General features: G+C 40.5%; 1 protein-coding gene across 4 annotated transcripts in view; it reads left to right on the plus strand.

Annotated features, from left to right (window-relative positions):
- LOC145981759 (myb-related protein A-like) overlaps positions 1–21,957 on the plus strand; it is a 114,367-nt gene that overhangs the window by 61,188 nt on the left and 31,222 nt on the right. For all 4 annotated transcript variants that reach the window (XM_083115172.1, XM_083115169.1, XM_083115170.1 and 1 more), the window contains exons 4-5: positions 17,232–17,464; positions 20,462–20,753. In XM_083115172.1, the coding sequence (XP_082971298.1) occupies positions 17,232–17,464; positions 20,462–20,753 (525 nt within the window). The remainder of the gene's footprint in view (positions 1–17,231; positions 17,465–20,461; positions 20,754–21,957) is intronic.

Consider the following 21,957-nt stretch of genomic DNA (forward strand, 5'->3'; position numbering starts at 1 on the left):
AGTCAAGGTTACTACACAATATGAAAACTATAATTTTAATAGCACAGTCTAACGACTGTCGCGGACCCCGTTCACCGGGAAAGACGAACGCTGACGCCGGGCCGTTTGCCGCCGAGTCTTGTAGCGAATGTCAGGGAATGCTCTGTATTGTTAATATATTTGTGCGTGTATCTGTGTGGATTGCGAGAGACGGTGATACGTAAGGTTGAAATAGAAAGGAAACATCTACTGTACCGTTGAATCTATAGAGAGTTAGTTGCCTGTAGCTAGTAGCTCGCAGAAGTATTTTCAGTGGCTCTGAAACAGCGAGAAGAAATAATAATAATACTTAAATGCTCTAAATTCTATGCCTGAAGCAAGGCCGCGCATAACTGTCGAAAAGAGGAGAAAGCGAGTGGGCTGAGCGAAACTGTACGCTCTTCTGAAAGGGCTGGTAGCTGCAGCTGCATGCAGCGTTCATTGGTCGAGCTCTCTTGCACAGATACTAGTTTTCATTCTCTCTTGACAGAGTATAGATTCAGCAAGTCTCCCGGGCAACTACACCTTGACATTGAATCATTCGCGTACCAGTAAAAATAAGGAATTTTAAGTAACCAATCAAAGAAGAGGGCTACGCGCCAAACATGTGTCAATATCTGCATCTCTGTAGCTACAATATGCTTAAACTGCACCGGCCTCCCAGCAAAAGAGCAGACTGGGCTGTATTTTGCAGGTTAGCAAGGCCGTGGCGTCTGGACTCGCTAAAAGTATTATCCTCTGTGGGACTCGTGTCCTGTCTGTCGCATCACCTTTCATCGTCGTCTTCGCGATAAGCCAAAAGTGGCAGAATAGAAATAAAATACTCCCCCCTTCAGTTTTCCTCAAAGAAAAGAACGTGAAATGCAGGAAAAAATGCCAAAAATGAGCCCTGACTAGTAAAAAAGTGTATCCCCCTACATCCCAGTTTCAAAAATCCTGGCAACACTGTCGATGCTCGTATACGCGACATCAGAACTCAACAGACCCGCTTCCGACGTCTCAGTGGGCGATAATAGGGCCCGGGACTTTGTCCTATAAAACTGTAAAATATGTATGTAATTATGTCATGAAAAATTACAAATATGTCAGAAAAATACAGAAATATTCCCAATGAAGCCAAAAATATGCACAACAGTACTCTCGAATATGTCCCATACCCGATAGATTAGAGTAGGGGCTGTAATGTACCGAATGTTATTTTTACTTTTGACTGATTTTTGTGAAAAGCGAAAAAGGCGAAGAAATGAGAACGAAACTTCTTTACTTCCCGTGCAACAATGAAATAACATTTTACCTCAATAATGTTTGCATGGCTATCAATTGTCGGCGGGATAAACAAGTGGGGTATTATTGTTCTGTACTAAGAAAAGACGGCACCTTTCTTCCTCCGTAATTTCCATATCCTGCCATCGACAATATCCGTTGCGCTAAAGCTACGAAGAAAAAATTATGAAATAACCGATTATGTGGGAGAAAATTACGAAATTATACAGAAATATGTTGTAAAAACGCGAAATTGATGAAATATGTCAAAATAGGCTTTGTCAAGTTTGTCTATTTCGGCTGATTTTCATCAGATATGTAAAGATATCACCCAAATAATAGATCCGAAGCCAATTGAAAAATTGGGCCCTACCCATAAGATAACCAGCAGACTTCTGGCACGGGAATTCTGGCTTCCGTTCCGCGCTTTTCCCTGTAGTGGGCGTTACACCATTTGATTCCAATAGAAGAAGGCAACAGAAGTTCTGTTACTGGATATTTCCGCGTTTCGCCTTGTTTCGGTGGGTCCTAAGCTGCCAATATTGAATCGCAGGTAGACTTCTGCCCCGAAGCCTGGCCGTGTGACCTTCACTTTGTCCTCTCGAGTATCATCTCTGAGGGGAGTGGGGCACTGGAATGAAGATTCCGGCGAAGTCGTGCTCAAGTTCCTAGAGGGGCGCCAATCAAATCTCTCCGCTCGGCTGGTTCCTGCTCAACCCTTGCTGTGCCTCTCATAGCAACAGACTGCATTAGGATGAATCACCTGCGTTTTAGTCTGCTGTCGCTGAACATTATTTCACAAAACCAGAACTACTCGAGAAGAAAGTAGAAGTTGGAAGTAATATCTTGATGCATTCTTCCAATACGAGGGTCACTATTTATATTTTGAGCCTAACAATGAAAAAACAGGAATTTGGCATTCAAAACTGCTTTATTGTTTTTCGAAGTATTCTCCTTTATGGTCAATACACTTTTGCATTCGTTCGAACCATTTGTCAAAGCAGTTTTTCCAATCTTCTTGAGACACCTCCATAATATGGTTTTTGAACGCATCAACGGCGTCTTCCGCCGACGAAAATCGTTGTCCACGCAATTTATTCTTGACATTCGGGAACAAGAAGAAGTCATTGGGTGCCAAATCAGGACTGTACGGCGGATGACCCATCAATTCGATTTTTTGACTGTTCATAAAGTCGGTTGTTAGACGAGATGTGTGACAGCTGGCATTGTCTTGATGAAGAATGATCCGACGGCGTTTGTTTGTTTTCCGTATTTGACCGAAGACCTGTGGCAAACAAATTGTTGCGTACTATTCAAAGTTGACCGTTCTACGTTCCTCTAAAGGCACAGTTGCCACGTGACCAGTTTTCCCGAAAAAACAGGCGACCATTTGTTTCGATGTGCTTCGAGCGCGAACAACTTTTGTTGGATTGGGTTCATCTTGAAACACCCATACAGTCGACTGCCGTTTACGTTCCGGCTCATATGCATATATCCATGATTCGTCACCTGTTAAATCTTATGTACGTCTTTTGAAGCACCACGATTGTATGTATTGAGCATTTGTTTGCACCAATTGACGCGAGCATCTTTTTGAGTTTTTGTCAAATTGTGTGGGATCCAACGAGAACATACCTTTCTCACAGCAAATGATCACGTAATATTTTATATATGCTGGTGGAACTAATGCCTATGGTTGCCTCAATCTGACAGTATGTCACATGACGATCTTGCAGTATTAGGTTTCGCACAGCATCAATGTTTTCTTGAACAACAACTGATTTTGGACGACCTTCGCGAATCTCGTCGGTGAGCGAACGGCGGCCACGATTAAATTCGTTATACCAGCGTTTCACAGTGGCAAAGGAAGGGCTTCATCGCCAAATGTGGAAGTAAGTTGATCGATGCACTCTTGCCTTGATAATCCACGTCGAAAATCGTAAAAAATCATCGCACGAAAATGTTCACGAGTTAATTCCATTTTATTGTTGTCGCGCAATCTCCAAGGCAACATAAACAACACAAATGAAGCTATTGACAAAACATTTGAAGTACGTTATGGTCAATAATGCCAGACGATTCCGTGCAAACGTCAAATCGCGCCTAACTTCAATCAGTGTTGCCAAGGCTCAAAATATAAATAGTGACCCTCGTATATTTTCTGTCAACTTTGAGTTAGTGCCTGTAAGAAGAATAAATGTGAATAAATGTTTGGGGTCCACGTGCAGTCACTTTATGTGTAGGGAGTGGAAGTTGATGAAATGTCATCTTTTTTCTGACATCTCGGACACGATGCCCATTAAATATACACAATATTACGCCAATAAGGTAATTTTAAGGTGATTTTTTTTGACAATTTTCAGGTTTTAGATAACTTCCCCGATTTTCGGCATTTTTCGCAATATTCGTTGTATTGTTTCGTCATATTTTGTCACTTCTTTTATTTTGGTAATATTCTTGAGTCTTTCCACCAAGGTTTCACTCAGTTTTGTTGAAACATACGCCTATATTTATCTCGCAGGATTGCAATTTACGAGCAAAAGAAATGCTGAACTGGTGACAGTCTTTGTTGTGTCGGGGGAAACCACCAGGTGTCCGTCTGGGGCAAACTCAGAGTTAAGATCATATAAGGCAAGGCTGGATTGTTTAATTTCCTTTTCATTTCAATTTTTAATCTGAAACTAACAAATTTAATGGTAATTTTTTGCATTTTTTACGTCATTTTCCCCATTTTTTAGGACATTCTATAGGTCATTCGTACCTATATTTTTTAGGTCATCAACTTCCGCTCCCTACTTATGAGCCACTGCGAAGGCTTTTCCATCCATCTGCCTACGCACTGTCGAACTTTCTCCTGCATTAGTCAACTTACTGGTGGTTAGCATGCACAGGGATATTGAATTTCCATTTGCCCCCTTAATCATGGACGTCCGCAGATTTTTTCCAAGCAAGGTATTTTTCCATGGGGTATATTCCCGATAATAGTGTTGACCCCTCAAAAAGCACAACTTGAATTTGAAATTATCGCATTAATGTAAATTAATGACTGAAATGAAATTATACGTGTGAAAAATATACTTTAGGTTGACATTAGATTTCTATGGGGGAGGTGTGGCCATCCTTGCCCCCCCCCCTTCCAGACGTCCATGTCCCTATGTAGAGGAATCTTATCGCGGTTATTAAACGCTACTCTTAAAGAGAATAAAGTATTTTTAAGCCGATCAATGTTCAAGGCAACTACGGGGGAAGGGGGTGCAGTGGCGCAACCACCCCTCCCCAACCTTGGACGGAAATCAATTCTAGGGGGCCAAACATTGAGGTAAAAGAAAGCAAAATTAGTAGAATCTAAGAGTAGCAGGACAAAAGTATACTCAAGAGGGAATTCGTTCTGACGTCTTTCTTGCATTATATCTTCCAGAAGGCCAGGAGCACCTGCAGGGAGAGACAGAAGGGAATTGCCACCCTTCGATTTCAAATTTTATACAAATAAAAATACATTACGTAAAATTTTCTTGCTCGCTTCGCTCTCAGTGTCTTGTTTTCTGTTCTCTGTTTCCTTGTCACTTTTCTTTCAATTCTCACACTGCATGTAACAAAGTAAATGAACGTGACAATGGACACTTTACATTTGCCTCTGACTGTACATCGTGAAATGTAACATGCAAAAGCGCGAGGGCTGTAACGGCATTTTTATGCTCGAAAATATACGGTATTAAGAATCGGACGAACCTCCTGCTACCTAACAAATATTAATGAAGCTTCTTCAGATGTGGTGTCCACCCACCAGCGTGACGTAAGTTCAACGCGGCGCTTCTTAATCATTTGCTCATTTCCGTTTTTCGCCGCAGTCGAAGCGTAGTTCCGTGGTGGCATCGAAATCCTCCCCCGACCACCTGGCCATTCTGCCTCCACATAATAAACCACGCGCGCGCAATCTGCCGCTCTGTGCGATATTATATTGTGATAACTTCCAGCGTGGTCATGTCGCAGCGGGTTCAAATTTTAAAGCTACACATGTGCACACAATGGATTACTGGCATGAAACTTTGTTCGTGCAGTTATACCAGCTATGTCAAAACTAACGGCTCCTATCTTGTCTTTATACACGTATACAGCTGCCCACTGTTCATGTACAGAGCATTCCCTGACATTCGCTACGAGACTCGGCGGCAAGCGGCCCGGCATCAGCGCTCGTCTTTCTCGGTGAACGGGTCCGCGACAGACGCTAGAGTCGGCTATTCAAATTACAGTTTTCATATTTTGTACTAACCTTGACTACAGAAGGTGTTGAAAGTGATGTCCCTCTGCTGCAACACATTCCTGGCATCTCCCAAGGAAATTGGCATTTACACGTGCAATTTCGTCTACTGTAATTCTCGTACAATAATAGTCCCGGGTTCGATACCCGGTGGAGGCACAAGTGGTTCGGATCCCACTTTAAATTGTAGGTCCAGTCCCGATTAGCCTTACTGTGCATAAAGTGGACTTAAAACAGCAACTCATACAATAATACTCTTTCAACTCACGGATGTTGTGCGGATTGTCTTTGTATACTTTATTTTTTTAGATTTCCCATTTTTTCCCGAGGTTTAATATAGTGGTGTCCTATGTGGAACGGGAACACCAGGAAATTTCGTTGCAAAACGTCGTTGCATTTCTCCACAATTCCTCTTTCCGAAGTAACACTCGACAAGATAAATCCTTTGTTGTAATGTAAACTTTTGTGGTGCCATATTAAGCCACAATCTTCAACACACGGACACGACACGACACGACACAACTTCCGAGGGAGGATTATACTGGCGTCAGTCTGCAACGTCAACAGAAAGGGAAAGAGCGAAAAAAACACTGTCACGGACTCGTTCACCGGGAAAGACGAGCGCTGATGCCGGGCCGCATGTCGCCGAGTCTCGTAGCGAATGTCAGGGAATGCTCTGTATATACGCTGTGTTTGGAACGTGCAATACGCTAGTTCCTACAATTCAGTATTCTCTGTACGTAGCGATTACACAAAAGTTGCAGAAAGCGACGTAAATACCAAAATAGTCGATACCATCTGTTAAAATACGTGCGTCTCTCTCAGGCCTCACCGATGGCGTAGTGTTTACGATGTTGCCTTGTAATCAAGGTCCCTCGGGTTTGGTACAGTGGAGACATGTAGTGGTTCGGATCCCCCTCTAAACTGCAGGCCCAATTCCGATTTACGTAATTATGCATAAAGAGAACTTTAAAACTAAACGAATAGGCACACGGTCTCATTTCGTTGCAGTCTAGTTCTGCAGATTTACACAAGAGCGGGGGGAAGGGGATACGATGGAACACATGTGGTCCTCAGTGGGGATACATTAGCGCGTTTTTGCAAGGCAGATCGCGTGACTCATACCTAGTTTTTATCAACGGGTACAGTCTTCGTTTGGCAACTATTTTCTCGCTCGTTTGCACGGGTATGCGATGATCGTCAGATGCAGTAATTTGTGCCGAAATAAATCCATTATGTGTGTGTGATCAGAGTTTACACAATGTGCCAAGAAGTCAGTGTTTTGGTGATAATAATGGACAGTAGCAACTCTGTTCTTGCAGCAACTCGACACGTCCAGGCATCATTGGATTCAATACAAGTTGAGAAATCTTCATGGTGACTTAGTCAAACGCTTTTTACTCAAAGGGCCCTCGTGGCGCCATATTGCACAGTGTTCCACATCCCATTTTAAATTGTATATCTGAACATAGACTTAAGAATTTTGTCCAAGTTTTATGGCACTTTTTTCCCAGACGTCAGGGGTCCCGGGTTCGAATCCCGCATAACACATGGTTGTTTGTCCTGGATGTGAAGAATAGTACTGAGCAAAATCTGATATGTGAGAAAAACAAAAGAATGCGGAAACTTCCGCTTGGTTTTTTTTTTGCGTCTGACTCCCACGTAGGAAACCCAGGTTCGATTCCCAGGGTGGGTGATTTCAAGTGAAAATTTTACCAACATTATCCGTGTATGAAACAGGTTTACGAGCTGTCGCTCATTAATTTCCCCGTACTCCAAGGGACAGGTAAGGGCCTCCACGATGGCGCAGTGGTAGCGTCGTCGCCTTGTGATCAAGGGGTCCCGGGTTCGATACCCGGTGGAGGCACATAGTGGTTCGGATCCCACTATAAACTGTAGGTCCAGTCCCGATTAGCCTTACTGTGCACAAAGTGGACTTAAAACACCAAATCAAATCAAATCAAGGGACAGGTTTTTGAGGAGGCTCAAGTTTGCTGGTCCAACCAAAACATCTGCCACGTCTGGCTTTGTATGCGTTCCCGCTCCCTACCCGCACGGATTCCCCAATAGCGCTTCGACGTCTTGTAATAGTCCCGGGTTCGATACCCGGTAGAGGCACAAGTAGTTTGAGTCTCACTTTAAACTATAGGCCCAGTCCCGATTAGCCTTACTGTGCATAAAGTGGACTTAAAACACCAAATCAATCAGTCAATCGCTCCCTACCGGCACGAGGAAGGCGGATATGCAAAATGGGCTCCCATGCAGGGGCGTCGCCACTGGGTGGGCGAAGGTGAGTTCTAGCCCATCTTAAAAAGGTCTCAGCCCACCCAAATACAAGATATATATTTTTTAGATAATGCAAAGTAACATGCTAGTAAATAATTATACAGAGCATTCCCTGACATTCGCTACGAGACTCGGCGGCAAACGGCCCGGCATCAGAGCTTGTCTTTCCCGGTGAACGGGTCAGCGACAGTCGATAGAGTCGGCTATTAAAATTACAGTTTTAATATTGTGTACTAATCTTGACTACAGAAGGTGTTGAAAATGATGTCCCTCTGCTGCAATACATTCCTGCCATCTCCGAAGAAAATTGGCATTTACACGGCTACTGTAATTCTCCCGATTTCTCGTACAATACTGTATTTTAACTCACTTTATTTTTTGGATTTCCCCATAAAAAAAATCGCAGGTCTCTAAAACTTTTTAACGAGGTTTAATATAGTGGTTCTATGTGGAACGGGAACACCAGGAAATTTCGTTGCAAAACGTCGTCGCACTTCTCCACAATTCCTCTTTCCGAAGTAACACTCGACAAGATAAATCCTTTGTTGTAATGTAAACTTTTGTGGTGCCATATTAAGCCACAACAACGCACGGACACGACACAACACAACTTCCGAGGGAGGATTATACTGGCGTCAGTCTGCAACGTCAACAGAAAGGGAAGGAGAGCGAAGGCAGGGAGAGCGAAAAAAACAGACTGTAGCGTGCGACTGTCGCGGACCCCGTTCGCCGGGAAAGACAAGCGCTGATGCCGGGCCGTTTGCCGCCGAGTCTCGTAGCGAATGTCAGAGAATGCTCTAGTATAAAGCACACAAAGCGGCCTTAACAATTGACTAACATAACTAGTTTCTAGATTCTCCATTAGGTTGGTTTCCTTTCATTAACGTGCGAGAAATGATCACGTGCACCAAATTAAACTTTTAACACATGTAAAAACAATGAGTAAACATGGAAAAAATTATTGAATAAATTTGCTCAAATGATTATTCCAGAATTATTTTTACTATTCCGGTAACTGTTACCAAATGAGCTTTGGTAAATTAAATCATCTTTTTTTGAATGTTACCAGTTGAATATAGTTTTTCCATTACTACATTTTCAAGCTTAGTTTGTCTTGTAAAAGCTTAGTGAAGCTTTTCTTTAACGGATAAAATCTTATCTCGCTTTATTTTTATATTTTTTTTTACAAAATGTTTGTAATAATTTCATTATAAGTATGCATTTGAGCCATGAAGAATGATCCAGGCAGGGGCAAGGGGGGCTAGCCCCCCTGGAACTGACGTCAGCTTACTTGACATTAGGTAAAACTATTGTGTATAATTTGTTTGCAGTGTAGAGTGAAAATATTGACAGCACATATTATTTTGCTCACAACTTTGGCGAAGAATAAATTCACATAACATGAACAGCAGCTATCTTTATCTGTACCTTCGCTGCCCCTGTTGCGACCTCCCAACGAATGAGCCCCCAAGAAAAAATTCTGCCGACGCCACTGTAGGATAAACGGATCATGTTCTCAAATCAGTCGTATATTGTGTAATCTTTATTGTGATTTGCGCGTTTCGGGATTCAGGTACATCTGCATTTTTCGTTATGTGAGAGTTCACATTGTGCTGCTACCAACGGAACCGTGCAGACCTTTTCCTGCGACTGAGGTTGGTTTGTTTACCTCACGGGAGAAAAAGAAGTGATTACGTGAAGAGCTGGTGAGAGCTTTGATAAGTTGCTGAGTTGCAAGAGCTCGGGTGCCACACATTCCTAACCTGGCGCCGAATGCGATAAGACGCAAGAGTGTTCATCCAAATGCTGATTCATGTCTGTGGTGTTATGTATTCATTCTTGCTATCCGATCCTGATTTAGAAAGTCTGTTTACCCTTAACTCCAGACATTCCTGCGCATTTAAAGCAAAAAACAAAAGCGATTATGGACAGTTGCATGTGTCTGGTATATGATAGAAACAAGGACGCATGGGGTACAGGGGGTCCGACCCCCTCCCCCGAGAGACTTACCAATTACTAAAATAAAATAATGATTTTTTTTTTGTTGTACTTAACCGTTGGTTATTTATTTTCCATGAACTTGGAAGACAAGGATTATTATTGGGATCATACTGCTTTAAGAGCAGTACCCAAAGAAAATTTATGCACACTACTACTAGTAAAAATATGCATAAAATATTAACGAGCAACATCCTTTTATTATTCAATAAATATTCAATTATTTATCTATTTGACATAATTTCCTTGTTTTTATACAAATTTGGCTATTTTAAGTACACACAAACTAGATAATAAATACCGTATTCTCGCGTCTATAAGCCGCACTTTTTTTCCCTGAAAAGTGGAACAAAAAATGGGGTGCGGCTTATACACGCGAATGATATGAAAAGCATGTGCGGCTTATACACAAGAATGAGAAAACATTTGCGGCTTATACACGCGAATGAAAAAAAGTGCAGCTACTGCTAGGATACTAAAAATACGTACGTTGATTTGTTATCTTTATCACATAACGGATTCATTAACAGCAAATCCAACAACAATGCATCTGTAGCAGGCTTTGCAACAATATGATGTCTTATCTTCAAACTTTTTTTTGCAACAATATGATAATATCTTATCTTTAAACACTAATCATCCTTACTGTCGTATTGATCTGGAAACCATTCAGTAAAGTGAAGTTGTTAAAGAAGGTTGTGGGCCTGAGGTCAAGGTTGGTACTATCAAAGGGAGGATGTCTGGCAGAAGAATCAGCTACGATGCTGATTTTAAACTTCAAGCGATACGATATGCTGAAGGAAACTGCAACAGATCTGATATTACGATGTGGACGAGTCTAACATTCGTCGATGGAGAAATCAGAAGGAACAACTTGCTGCAACAAGTGGCAAGAGAAATACATTTCGTGGAAAAGGAGCCAAATTTCCACAGGTAGAAGAAGAAGTTTTGGCCTTTGTAAATGAGAGAAGAAGTGCTGGCTATGCTGTAACCGTAGACATGATACGTTTTCAAGCTCGTGAAGTAGCTTCAAAGTTAGACATCAGTCGTCAAGCTTTCCGAGCTAGTGCGGGATGGTGTTCACGTTTTATGCGTAGGAAAAGTTTATCGCTTCGCCGTAGGACAACAAATGCGCAACGTTTCCCTGCAGACTTTGATCAGAAAATGGTTAAATTTCACAAATACGTGATTCGAATGCGAAAGTCCAATGATTATAGCTTGTCTCAGATCGGCAACGCGGATGAAACACCTATTTACTGGGACATGCCTAACACTGTTATGTTCAGCATACCGCATCGATCAAGACCGCGGGTGGAGAGAAACAACGATGCACTATAATGTTGGGTGTTCTCGCGGATGGAAGGAAACTGCCACCGTATGTTGTGCTGAAGCGTAAGAATGTGCCAAAGGAGGCATTTCCGCCGGGTATTATCATACGTGCCCAGCAGAAAGGATGGATGGAAGAAGAACTGGTATTGGACTGGATAGACAAGTGTGGAATAGAAGGTCTGGTGCATTGCTGAAGAAAATGAGTTTGCTGGTGTGGGACAGCTTTCGTGATCACCTAACAGACAGAATACAGACAAAATTCCAACAGTTGAAAACGGATGTAGCTGTGATTCCTGAGAGTCTAACGTCTGTACTGCAGTCCTTAGACGTTTGTGTAATTCGCTCGTTTAAAGCTGCGTTCCGGCGTCTGTATAATGACTGGATTAGTGCAGGAAACCACGAGCTTACAGCAACAGGAAAGATCAAAAGTCCGACAGTCAAGCAAGTGTGTGAATGGATTCTGTCAGCATGGGAAAGTGTAAAGTCGGAGACAATTGTGAAGGGTTTTCTGAAGTGTGACATATCCAATGCCCTAGGTGGTACGCAGGATGAAATGTTGTGGAATGATAATGCTAGTGATGGAGATGACAATACCTCTTGTGCAGAAAATATTTCAACGAGTAGTAAGTAGCAAGGGCAGTGAATAAGGGCTTTGAGGACTCAAACTGAATGATACGGTATTAATATGTAGATCATTGCTCTAAAATAAAGGTTAAAATACTTTTAAAATACTTACTTGAAATTGGCTACCTACTCAAAAAAAAAAAAAAAAAAAGAGTCAATCGTGCGGCTTATACACGAGGTGCGGCTTATACACGAGAAGTTTTATTTTCCTGAAACCTAAGGCCAAAAAAGGGGGTGCGGCTTATACACGCGTGCGGCTAATAGACGCGAGAATACGGTACAAATAAAATAATAATAATTACAAATGTAATAATAAAATACAGTATTCATAAATTTACATATTTTAATTAATATTTAATTTAACTGTTTTAAGAATAATTATTATTATGGGACACTTGGTTCTGACCCCCCTCCCCTCGAAATATATTTCTAGATACGTGCCTGGATGTTTGTACATTGACAGTCACAAACTGTACAACTCTTCATTTTCTTGTGGTGGTATATTTGTGTGTTTTGCAGTTTAAAAAAAACTTAATCAGTTAGAGTAAATTCTCTGCTTAAGTGTATGAAGCGGTGTCATATTAACAAGTAGGCTATAGGGGTGACACAAACTTATCTACAATCAAAAAATGTGCACATTAACATTAGGCACACACAGGATATGTACTACGCAAAAATTGCAGCGAAAAATGCAGGCTTGACGAGGACTCGAACCCGGATCTTCGGCATACAGTGCAATTTCTCTGCTCGATAGCTTAGTTGGTAGAGCAACGACACTGTATGCCAGAGATCAGTGTTCAAGTCCTCGTCGAGCCTGCATTTTTTGCTGCAAGTTCTACGCTTGCAAAATTATTCTACACTTTTCTTCTTTTTATAGCTTTTGATCAATTAAGTGGGTGTTGCAGTAATACATTGTTTAGACATCGGTTAGTTCATTGAACTCTTCAGCCTAACTATTGCTAGAGGCAATGACGAAGACACGAAATGTGAAATAACACATTGTAATGTTAATTTTTCATGTTTCTGAAAGGTGAGAGGTGCATTTTCCTATCCTGTTTTGTCACGAAATAATGTGAAATATAATCTTAAACACGAAATTTAGAGTTTTATGTACAGACTCGACAGTTTCTGAAGTTTGAATTATCCAGTGAGTTATGCAGTTCACGGAAAATTATTAATTTTGCTGTAAATATTTGAGAAGGAAAAATGGCCCCCTTTACACAGGAATAAACTTAATACTCTGGTAACTACATAAATGTGCTATTAGAAGGGATAAGTTTATTTTGTGTAATAAGTGCAGTTTTTAAATCAAATTTCGGATTATATTCACAATTTCAAAACCAAAATGTCATTTTAATTAGCACTTTTGAACCTGAAATTGACTGTTTTTGTACCAAAATTTTGCTTTTTTATTTACCAAAAATATGTGCCTCTATTGACCATTTTTTTAGGGGTGGAGCAGGAGAATGTTCTTAAAGTTGGTAGTAAGCTCCTCTGTTATCAGGATGTTAGCATTGTCGTGATTGGTCAGCGTCTATTTAATAATAGGTTTTGGTTTTGACACCTTTTGGTGCCAAACAGCCTACAGGAAGTAATCGGAATCAATTAAATAAGGGAACCTACAGAAACGACATGTTGCAATCCACTCTAGCAATCTAGTTTTGTTGAAGAAAAATGCAGACAATAAGTGTTGCCAACATGAGGGAAAATTTTTCCACAGCAAACCAAAAATCGTTTTATTGAAACACCGTGTACATTTTTTCTATAATGGGAAGTTAATAGTGTCTGATGCCTGTATGGGGAATACTGGTGCTTAGGTAACATAGAATTCATACCTTTTTGTTGTCCGCCCTCATTTTGCCATCTTTTCCTACCTTTGAAGGCCTTGGCCAAAGGGGGAGGGGGGTTATGACCACCACCAACCTCCCCTTGGGCATGCCACTGTTTGCATGCAACATAAACATAGAGTAAAGTTGAATCGTAGTGTATAAATGGGTATACCTCAAGGGTGGCTGGCCACAGGGATCGCACTTGCCCATCCTGCGATTTCTGGAAAGAGTTATTGTAATTTGAATGGTGAAATTGTGGCGATATTTTATAAAGAAAATGTTGTTTTCTGTGATTTACAGGCCGTAAGTTACAGCAACAATTATTATTGTTATTATTATTATTATTATTAATAATGTTATTTGAAGTAGGGTTACATTTAAGCTTACTATTTTCTATTTTACACTGAATCTCCTACAACGGCTGAGGGTTCGATGAGCTGACCCTCATGCCTCTAGGTAGGATTGTTGGAGGGAGACTAGCAGTCGGGGGATTAGGCCAAGGCCCTTCTAGGGATGTCGAGCCTCGAATTATTATTATTTAACTATAAAAACAGCAGTATAGTTATGAAAATTATATATAGATATACAGAATATGGACATTACGAATGATTGTAATTTTTAAAACAATCAAGTGCTAGTAATAGTAACAAATATAATAGCAACAATAAGAGCAGTAATAATAGCAATAATAATAATTTTTAAGTTTATATGACCCTGCCCACTCCCCCGAAAAAAAAAATCCTGCAGGCACCCTTGGTATACCGGTTTTGTTTTTCAACTCTTTCCCCTTGTGTTGATTGCATAAGTAAATTGACTGTTCCAGGGAAGGTTTCAGACCGAAGGAGTAAATAGGTTGTTATGTTGTAAAATTATGTTGAATCCTTATAAACAGAATGTTTCTCCTCTTAGATAAGAAGAATGACTCAGGATTTATCATTATTTACAAGTTGTTTTTGTCAAGCAGGTCACTTCCTTGGTCATTTGTGGTTTTGTCGGTTTTCCTTTCCCTGATTGTGTTTACTTGGTGTGCAAAAGATTGGCGTAACGTTAAGCAGACTGGGAGGGGAGTATATTTTTCAACTTTCCAGAAGGGGGGAAAGGGAACACGTACCAACAAGGTTAAAAGTGATTCTTCATGAGGAGTGTACCTTATCAGGTACTGATGTTCTTTTACACTGTGGTAAAGATTTTCATTGTGTTGTTGAGGGGAAACGAACTAAGGTGACCAAAACTGGATATCTAAATTATCCAGATATCTTGATATCCAATATCTAGCTTGGTAGCTCAGTGGTTAGTTCGAGTCCTGCATTTTCCACTGAAAATTTCTACGTAGTACATCTCCTGTGTGTGACTAATCTACAGTAATTAACATCTCAATGCTGGGAGGAACCAGGCAACGTCGAAGCCCACTCTGTTTCAAAGGCATTAGATTCCACACAGGTAAGACAGCGATAGCGAAAAATCAGGCGAGGCCAGGCCGGCTTAGTGGTTAGAGCCATGGCACGGTATGTCAGACCCGAGTTCGAGTCCTGCTCGAGCCTGTATTTTTCGCTGAAAATTTCTATGTAACAATTTAACAGTTTATCCATATTACAGCTTATCTGCATATTCTTTTATTAGTTTACCAATTCTCAGCATAGTCTTTAAATGTTTACCCTTTCCCCCCCTCTAAAACAGATCTATGCATTACTAGGTTCAGTATTTTATCACGATTGTATGCTTATTTTTCAGTGTGGGTCATTTGTGCAAGGATATTCTTAATCCTAACATACCTGTAAGGCCCACCACCTTAATTTTTTCAGTTTTTCAACCGTGAAATTTTTTATAAAAAATTGAAAATAAATGTCTGAATATTCTGTATTAGTTTTGTTCATAAAAACGTAAGTGTAATGTAAATAGGAGGCAAAATGCACTTGGAGGGCTTGGGGCGCCATCTTTAAAAGTGTATTATTCGAGCCACTCATGCTGGTGAGAGTGTACCCTTGGTTGGTAATGGTGGTAATTTTTGTAATTAATATAATTAATAAACAACTGCCCCTCAATAAACAAAGAAGCATTAATAAAAATATGACTTTTGTGAATTTTAGTGTAAAATATCTGTGTGACACTCTTCCAATAATTTCTTATTTTTTATTAATGGTGGTATTTTTTTAAAAAATGTAAGACTAAAATTGGTAAACGCTGTAAGTGCCACAAGAATTCAAACACCGTTTTCCACGTTAAACTGTGAAATGTGCCATGCTTTATAATGTTGTAAACATGAAAAGTGGCTGGTAGGTCACTAGTGTGAACGTTCTTGCGGGCTCATGTGCTGAACGATGCGATCTCCCAACACTGCTTTTGGCACTTACAACGTTTTGTCCTCAATTATTATAGTAAATAAATAACTAATCTTCTATAAACAAGAAGGCAAGAAGCAATTCAATAACAAAATTGTTTCTTGAATTTTCGTGATTAAAATAGGTGTGAACCTGCCCTTACCCCCCCCCCCCCCCGGTAAGTAAGTTTCTCGTATGGCACCGGTAAGCTAGGGTTAAGCCTTCATTTGGTAATAATTTCCTTAATTTCAGTAACTATTCAACCAGAATAACTTCCAGAACTTGAAAAAGTAAATGGTTAAATACATGCACAGATTCTGAATATCCAGATATCCATACTACCTGGATTATCTGTTGCATCCAAAATGGATATCAGAGGGATGTTTTGACCCCACTTGAATTTGTATCTATGTGGCTTACATGTAGGGATGTGCTGAAGCAGATTACAGATGTATGAAAATTGGCAGAAATTGACATATCGTCATCGGCAAAAATCCGATATTTAAACCGGTACAGATTATACTAAAGTTTTACCTTCTAATAAGTTTTATATTTTAGTTTTGTAAGATTTATTGAAAATTAGGTTATGATCCATCATTATTGTAGAGTTTTTGTAATAAAATTATTGCAAACTCTCATTTAGAGGATCAACCTAACTATAAATCTGAAATAAAACCGTACATTGCTGAACCAGGATCCGCTGTTGTATTGGAAATTCAAAAATGAGTATTCAAACCTGAAGCAAGTGCTGAGAAAATACTTGGGCATACCTGCTGCATCAGTATTCAGTGATTGAGTGTTCAGTGTTGCTGAACAGATTTGTGATAAGAGAAGAAGTCGGTTACTTCCTGAAGTGCTTCCAAATCTCGTGTTTCTGAAGTTGAATCTGCCAGAACAGGAATTCATTTTGTATTTCAAAGAACTGCTTGTGTACTAATGTTTAATCTCTTGAGAATCCATGTTCTTCTTAAAGGTTCACATAACATTTTGTAGATGCAAATGTACATTCACATCTCTTGAGAATATATATGTATATACATATGATATGCAATAGAAATGTACATACCAAATTAATTTTTGTCATGCAGAAAATAACATCCCATTTCTGTTTAATAATCTTATATATCGGAATCGGTTAAATATCGGGATCGGTATGGGTTCCAAAAATTATCGGTGAGTACATCGGCATCAGTAAATTTTCAGCTTCGTCACATCCCTACTTACATGGGGTAAAATTTATTGTGTAAAGAATTAAATGTAGAACCATGTAATTGTAACAAGTTTTCATGGGTTTTTTCCGTTTTGTAGGAGGATGAGAAAGTCGTGGAACTAGTGAATAGGTACGGACCAAAGAAGTGGACTCTCATAGCCCGCCACCTGAAAGGACGCATAGGCAAGCAGTGCAGGGAGCGTTGGCACAATCATCTGAACCCAGCCATCAAAAAGACTGCATGGACTGACGACGAGGATCGTGTCATTTACCAGGCACATCGCCAGTGGGGAAACCAGTGGGCGAAGATTGCAAAGCTGCTGCCTGGCAGGTATGGGATACTAGGACACTCTATTATTATAATGTCACGTCTATGTTTACTAACCCGGATCTTAATTGTGTGGCCCCTTTAGAAAACAATTACTGCAAGTTATCTGCAAATTCCAATCAATGCCAACTTGTTGTCGGCAAAAACTACTTTCTGATGTCATTTGAATTTATATGCTGGTACTATGTGACACATCTTCATTATGACAGTTCGTCTGAAACTTTTTCGTACATACCGGTGAAGTATAATTTCTATTTTTATTAATAGTGGTTTAAATTAGGACAGCCAATGCCACTCTGAATCAACACACTTGCTAATTCCACCTACAAAATTGTAACAATTGAAAGTTGTTCAATAGTTATTAATATTAGTGACTGGGTATTACACTCTTGATTATAAGCATCATATATCAGTGAAATAATATAGTGGTTATTTCTACATAGGATTATATCAGTTCAGCATATAAAAACACAACCTTACTCAAATTTGCAATGTTCGCGAATGCCCACGACAATGAAGGGTCATTGTGTATATATCTAATACCCATTGGTTTCCAAAGGCACAGCAACTCAGCTGTAAACATGGTGGCAATGAGGAAGAAGAAAAAGAAAAACTGGGGAAGGGAAATGAAGGGGTAATTGTGTGTGTGTGTGTGTGTTGATTCGTGGTTTCCCATTGTTTCTTTAAGAAACAATAACTCCAGCTGTAGGCGATGGAAATTTATGGAACTTGGACAGCCAGGTTCAAAATGTCTTGCCCCATCTTATGATGAACCTGAAAGTGGCGAGTTTTATGAAATCATCTTGAGCCAGAGAAAAATACTGAACGCTGCGTTTAACGCTGCAGTTTCCTAACCGTACAACGTTATTAAATCAATGTCCTGCCTGATATTGCTTCTAAAACCATATGCCGTATACCTTTATGCAATCACAAAATACAGTTATTCACACAATCTTGGTGCAAAATAAACTGAAAACTTTGGATTTTGCATGACTTTCAAGATAATTAGAATTTGCAAAATTGTCACATGACATTTTTGCAGGCCTGTTAACATACCAAATATCAGAAAACGGTGTGTCTACTCACCGGGGATTCCTTGAATTCTGTGTGAATTTTTGGCTCTTGTAATTGTGTGAATTGTGCATGAAATTTTCTCTAGAAGTGGAAAATTGCAATTTTTATTAATCCAATCCCCCCTTGCATTTATACATATTCATATATACACCCTGAGGTAAGTTTTTTACCTTAATTTTTGTTGAAGGAAAAGAAGGCTGCAATTTTTTGTAGGTTAGTATATCCCCATACTTTTCTGTTTGTATGTTTGTAGACGTACAGTAGTCGCGATTATCCGAGCTAATTGGGACCGAGACTACCTCGGATACGGAAAAACTCTGATAATATGGAGATAATGTGCTAATAGGTCGTAAATGACGAAACAATACTTAAAACTGTATAGTAATTATTTATTACTAGTACAACATAAATGATAAGATTACTTTTTCAAAAAGTCTTTCATAGTTTTTTGGACTAACCTCTTTCCTCTCTGTGATGTAACACCAACACTGTAGGGGGAGTAGATCAAGCAGCGTAGACTCTTCTTGCTTTTCAATGTAGGCTATAGCAGCTTCGATCGCCTTCAGTCCCTCAGAATGTGATAATGTGACAATCTGATACACCGATGTAACGAACACGTGCAGGGTGGACGGTGACTTGACTCAACTTACTAGTAAACAAACACGGGGTTGCGTTATGAAGCGCAATGTTTTCCAACCACTCCCTCGGTTAACCCGGAACCTCAGTTAATCGCGAGTCTACTGTATTTAGAATCTAATGTAAATGAAATATTTTAAATTTACACACCGTTTAATTGAATTTGAATTAGAATTTTTGATGCATTTGCATCATACAGACCCTTTATGTTTTTAATATAGGTGTGTATAGGTGTTGAGAGGTGGTAATACGTTAAGTTGAAATAGAGAAGACATCTGCTTGGACCCTTGAATTTTTGGAAAGTTTGCCTTGAAGACCGGGAATTATACTTGAATTTTTTCATGGTCCTAGAGTGGCCATCCTGGATAAGTATCGGCCAGTATCAGCCTACATTGGTATTGGCTAGTTTAAATGTAACTTTTCTCTTACTTGTTGCTATTAATGGTTTTTTAGTTATGGGCAGGGCTCGAAAAATTCCGGTCGCCATGGCGACTAAAAATTTCACCCTGGCGACTGTGATCTTTTGCTGTAATATTGTTTTTTTTTTTAAGTTTACATATACGAAATTTTGAAGATTCTAAGTTCAAATTGCAGTACAGTGTAAGTTAGCAATTTTTTTTTTCCCAATGTATTTAGCAAATTACTTTTTTTATCAACGTAGTGAACATTTCATAGAATCAGTAACAATTTCTTACTCTTTGTCCCCCAACCCCCAGTTCCCACTTTCTCACATGATTTAGCGATGTTTTGAATACGGTGATGCTCAGCTTCTTATAGATTGATTGATTTTTGATTGATTTCCTTTATTTTACTTCGCATTTTGTGCCACTTTTGGCTAATTTGCGAAGATGGGGATAAGTGATATGATGAAATTGATGAATGAACACTCTGAAACATCCACGCCCAGGCTGAGATTCAAACCCGTAACCCTATGCTTCATAGCACGATGTGCTAACCACACCGCCATGGGGACCGGCTCAGCTTCTTATAGTATGCACAATTACTAATAGGTGGTTTCCCGGTGCCTGATTTTCAAAGCTGGTGCCTAGCTCTGAAGAAGATTTTTCGAGCACTGGTTATGGGTTCTCCAAAGTTAACATGTCAGTAGTGTGTTTCTATGCAAAATTACAAGTTCTAGTTTTTAAAGTAGTGTATGCTTGGATAGGCTATTTGACCCAAACCACGGAGTAATATACCTCCCCTGGGCACGGAACCTGAGACCTCTTAGTCACAAGGTGTTAGTGGACAACATTTGTAGATTTTTTTATATCTAGATGTAAATCATTTCAGGACTGACAATGCAATTAAAAACCACTGGAATTCAACAATGAGAAGGAAGTATGAAGCAGAGGAGAAGGCATTCCAAGAAGCTTGCCAGAGGGTGAAGACAACTCAGGAGGTTGTGCCTCAGAGCCAGATAAACTTGTCCAGCATCCCTCAGCTGGAACAGATTCCGGCTGGCTATCAAATAGCAGAGAGCAGTGAGTACTGCGTGTCCCCTTCTTCTGACATTCAGCAGTCTCTACAATCAGAAGCGGAATATTTACAGCCGCAACCAATAGTTACGGACGTTTATTCACTGGTAAGTAGGCTAAGACGTTGTTTTTGTTGGCGTGGAAGTTTATTTTTAGTTTTGTCTTGGCTTGTCTTTGTAATAATAATAATAATAATAATAATAATAACCATCTGATGACTAACCAGTTATGGGCTGACGTTTGGTCAACACGACAAACCCCCCAGTCGTTGTCGGCCACTGGTCCCATACACAGGCCAAAATCTTAGGGAAAAGTTGTTCAAGCTTCTCCCAGGAGAGACTAACCTGTAGCTGGAGTCCAAAGCTTGCACTGTAGCCTGCATGACCATGGAGCGGGGCCTTTGACTGTAATGGTATAATTGAATTCAATGGGAGAATATACCTGCCTGATGGTGCTGTGTGGTGTTTATGCACACAGCTTCAAAAAGAGAAATATGTGTGTAAAAGTGTATTTCGGTGTACATGCTCTGGCCTAGGTTGCTTTTTGGCCGGTTGTCCGGGAAGCCAATGGTTCCTTTCCCCCAACGGCTTCTTCGTTTGAAAGGTAACAATAGGACCTTGCCTCGGTGGTTGGGGGGGCGGGTCGTTTGTCGAAGGTATAAATACCGGTTCAGACTTGTTATGCTCTCAGATTGCAGAAAGTGTCCATCCATCAATGGATTTGACAGTTTTTTAGATGCATCAATACACACAGAGTAAGCACCAAATGTGTAGGGACCTCTGTGTGATAAACTGCGGGGGTGGATCAGCGCTATGGTAAATAGTGCGCTTGTAGCTCTAGGCGTAGGGACCTCTGCGTTGTAAACTGCAGAGGCGGGTTAGTGCTATGGTAAATAATGAGCTCGAATGGTTTGTGGGGCTAACGCCAGTGGTTTGTGGGTCTAACGCCAGTGGTTTGTGGGGCTAACGCCAGTGGTTTGTGGGTCTAACGCCAGTGGTTTGTGGGTCTAACGCCAGTGGTTTGTGGGTCTAACGCCAGTGGTTTGTGGGTCTAACGCCAGTGGTTTGTGGGTCTAACGCCAGTGGTTTGTGGGTCTAACGCCAGTGGTGTGTGGGGCTAACGCCAGTGGTGTGTGGGGCTAATGCCAGTGGTGTGTGGGGCTAACGCCAGTGGTGTGTGGGGCTAACGCCAGTGGTGTGTGGGTCTAACGCCAGTGGGTTGTGGGTCTAACGCCAGTGGTTTGTGGGGCTAACGCCAGTGGTTTGTGGGGCTAACGCCAGTGGTTTGTGGGGCTAACGCCAGTGGTTTGTG

Source organism: Lepisma saccharinum, chromosome 30 (assembly GCF_977018435.1).
Source record: "Lepisma saccharinum chromosome 30, izLepSacc3.1, whole genome shotgun sequence".
In the NCBI taxonomy this organism is placed as follows: Eukaryota; Metazoa; Arthropoda; class Insecta; order Zygentoma; family Lepismatidae; genus Lepisma; species Lepisma saccharinum.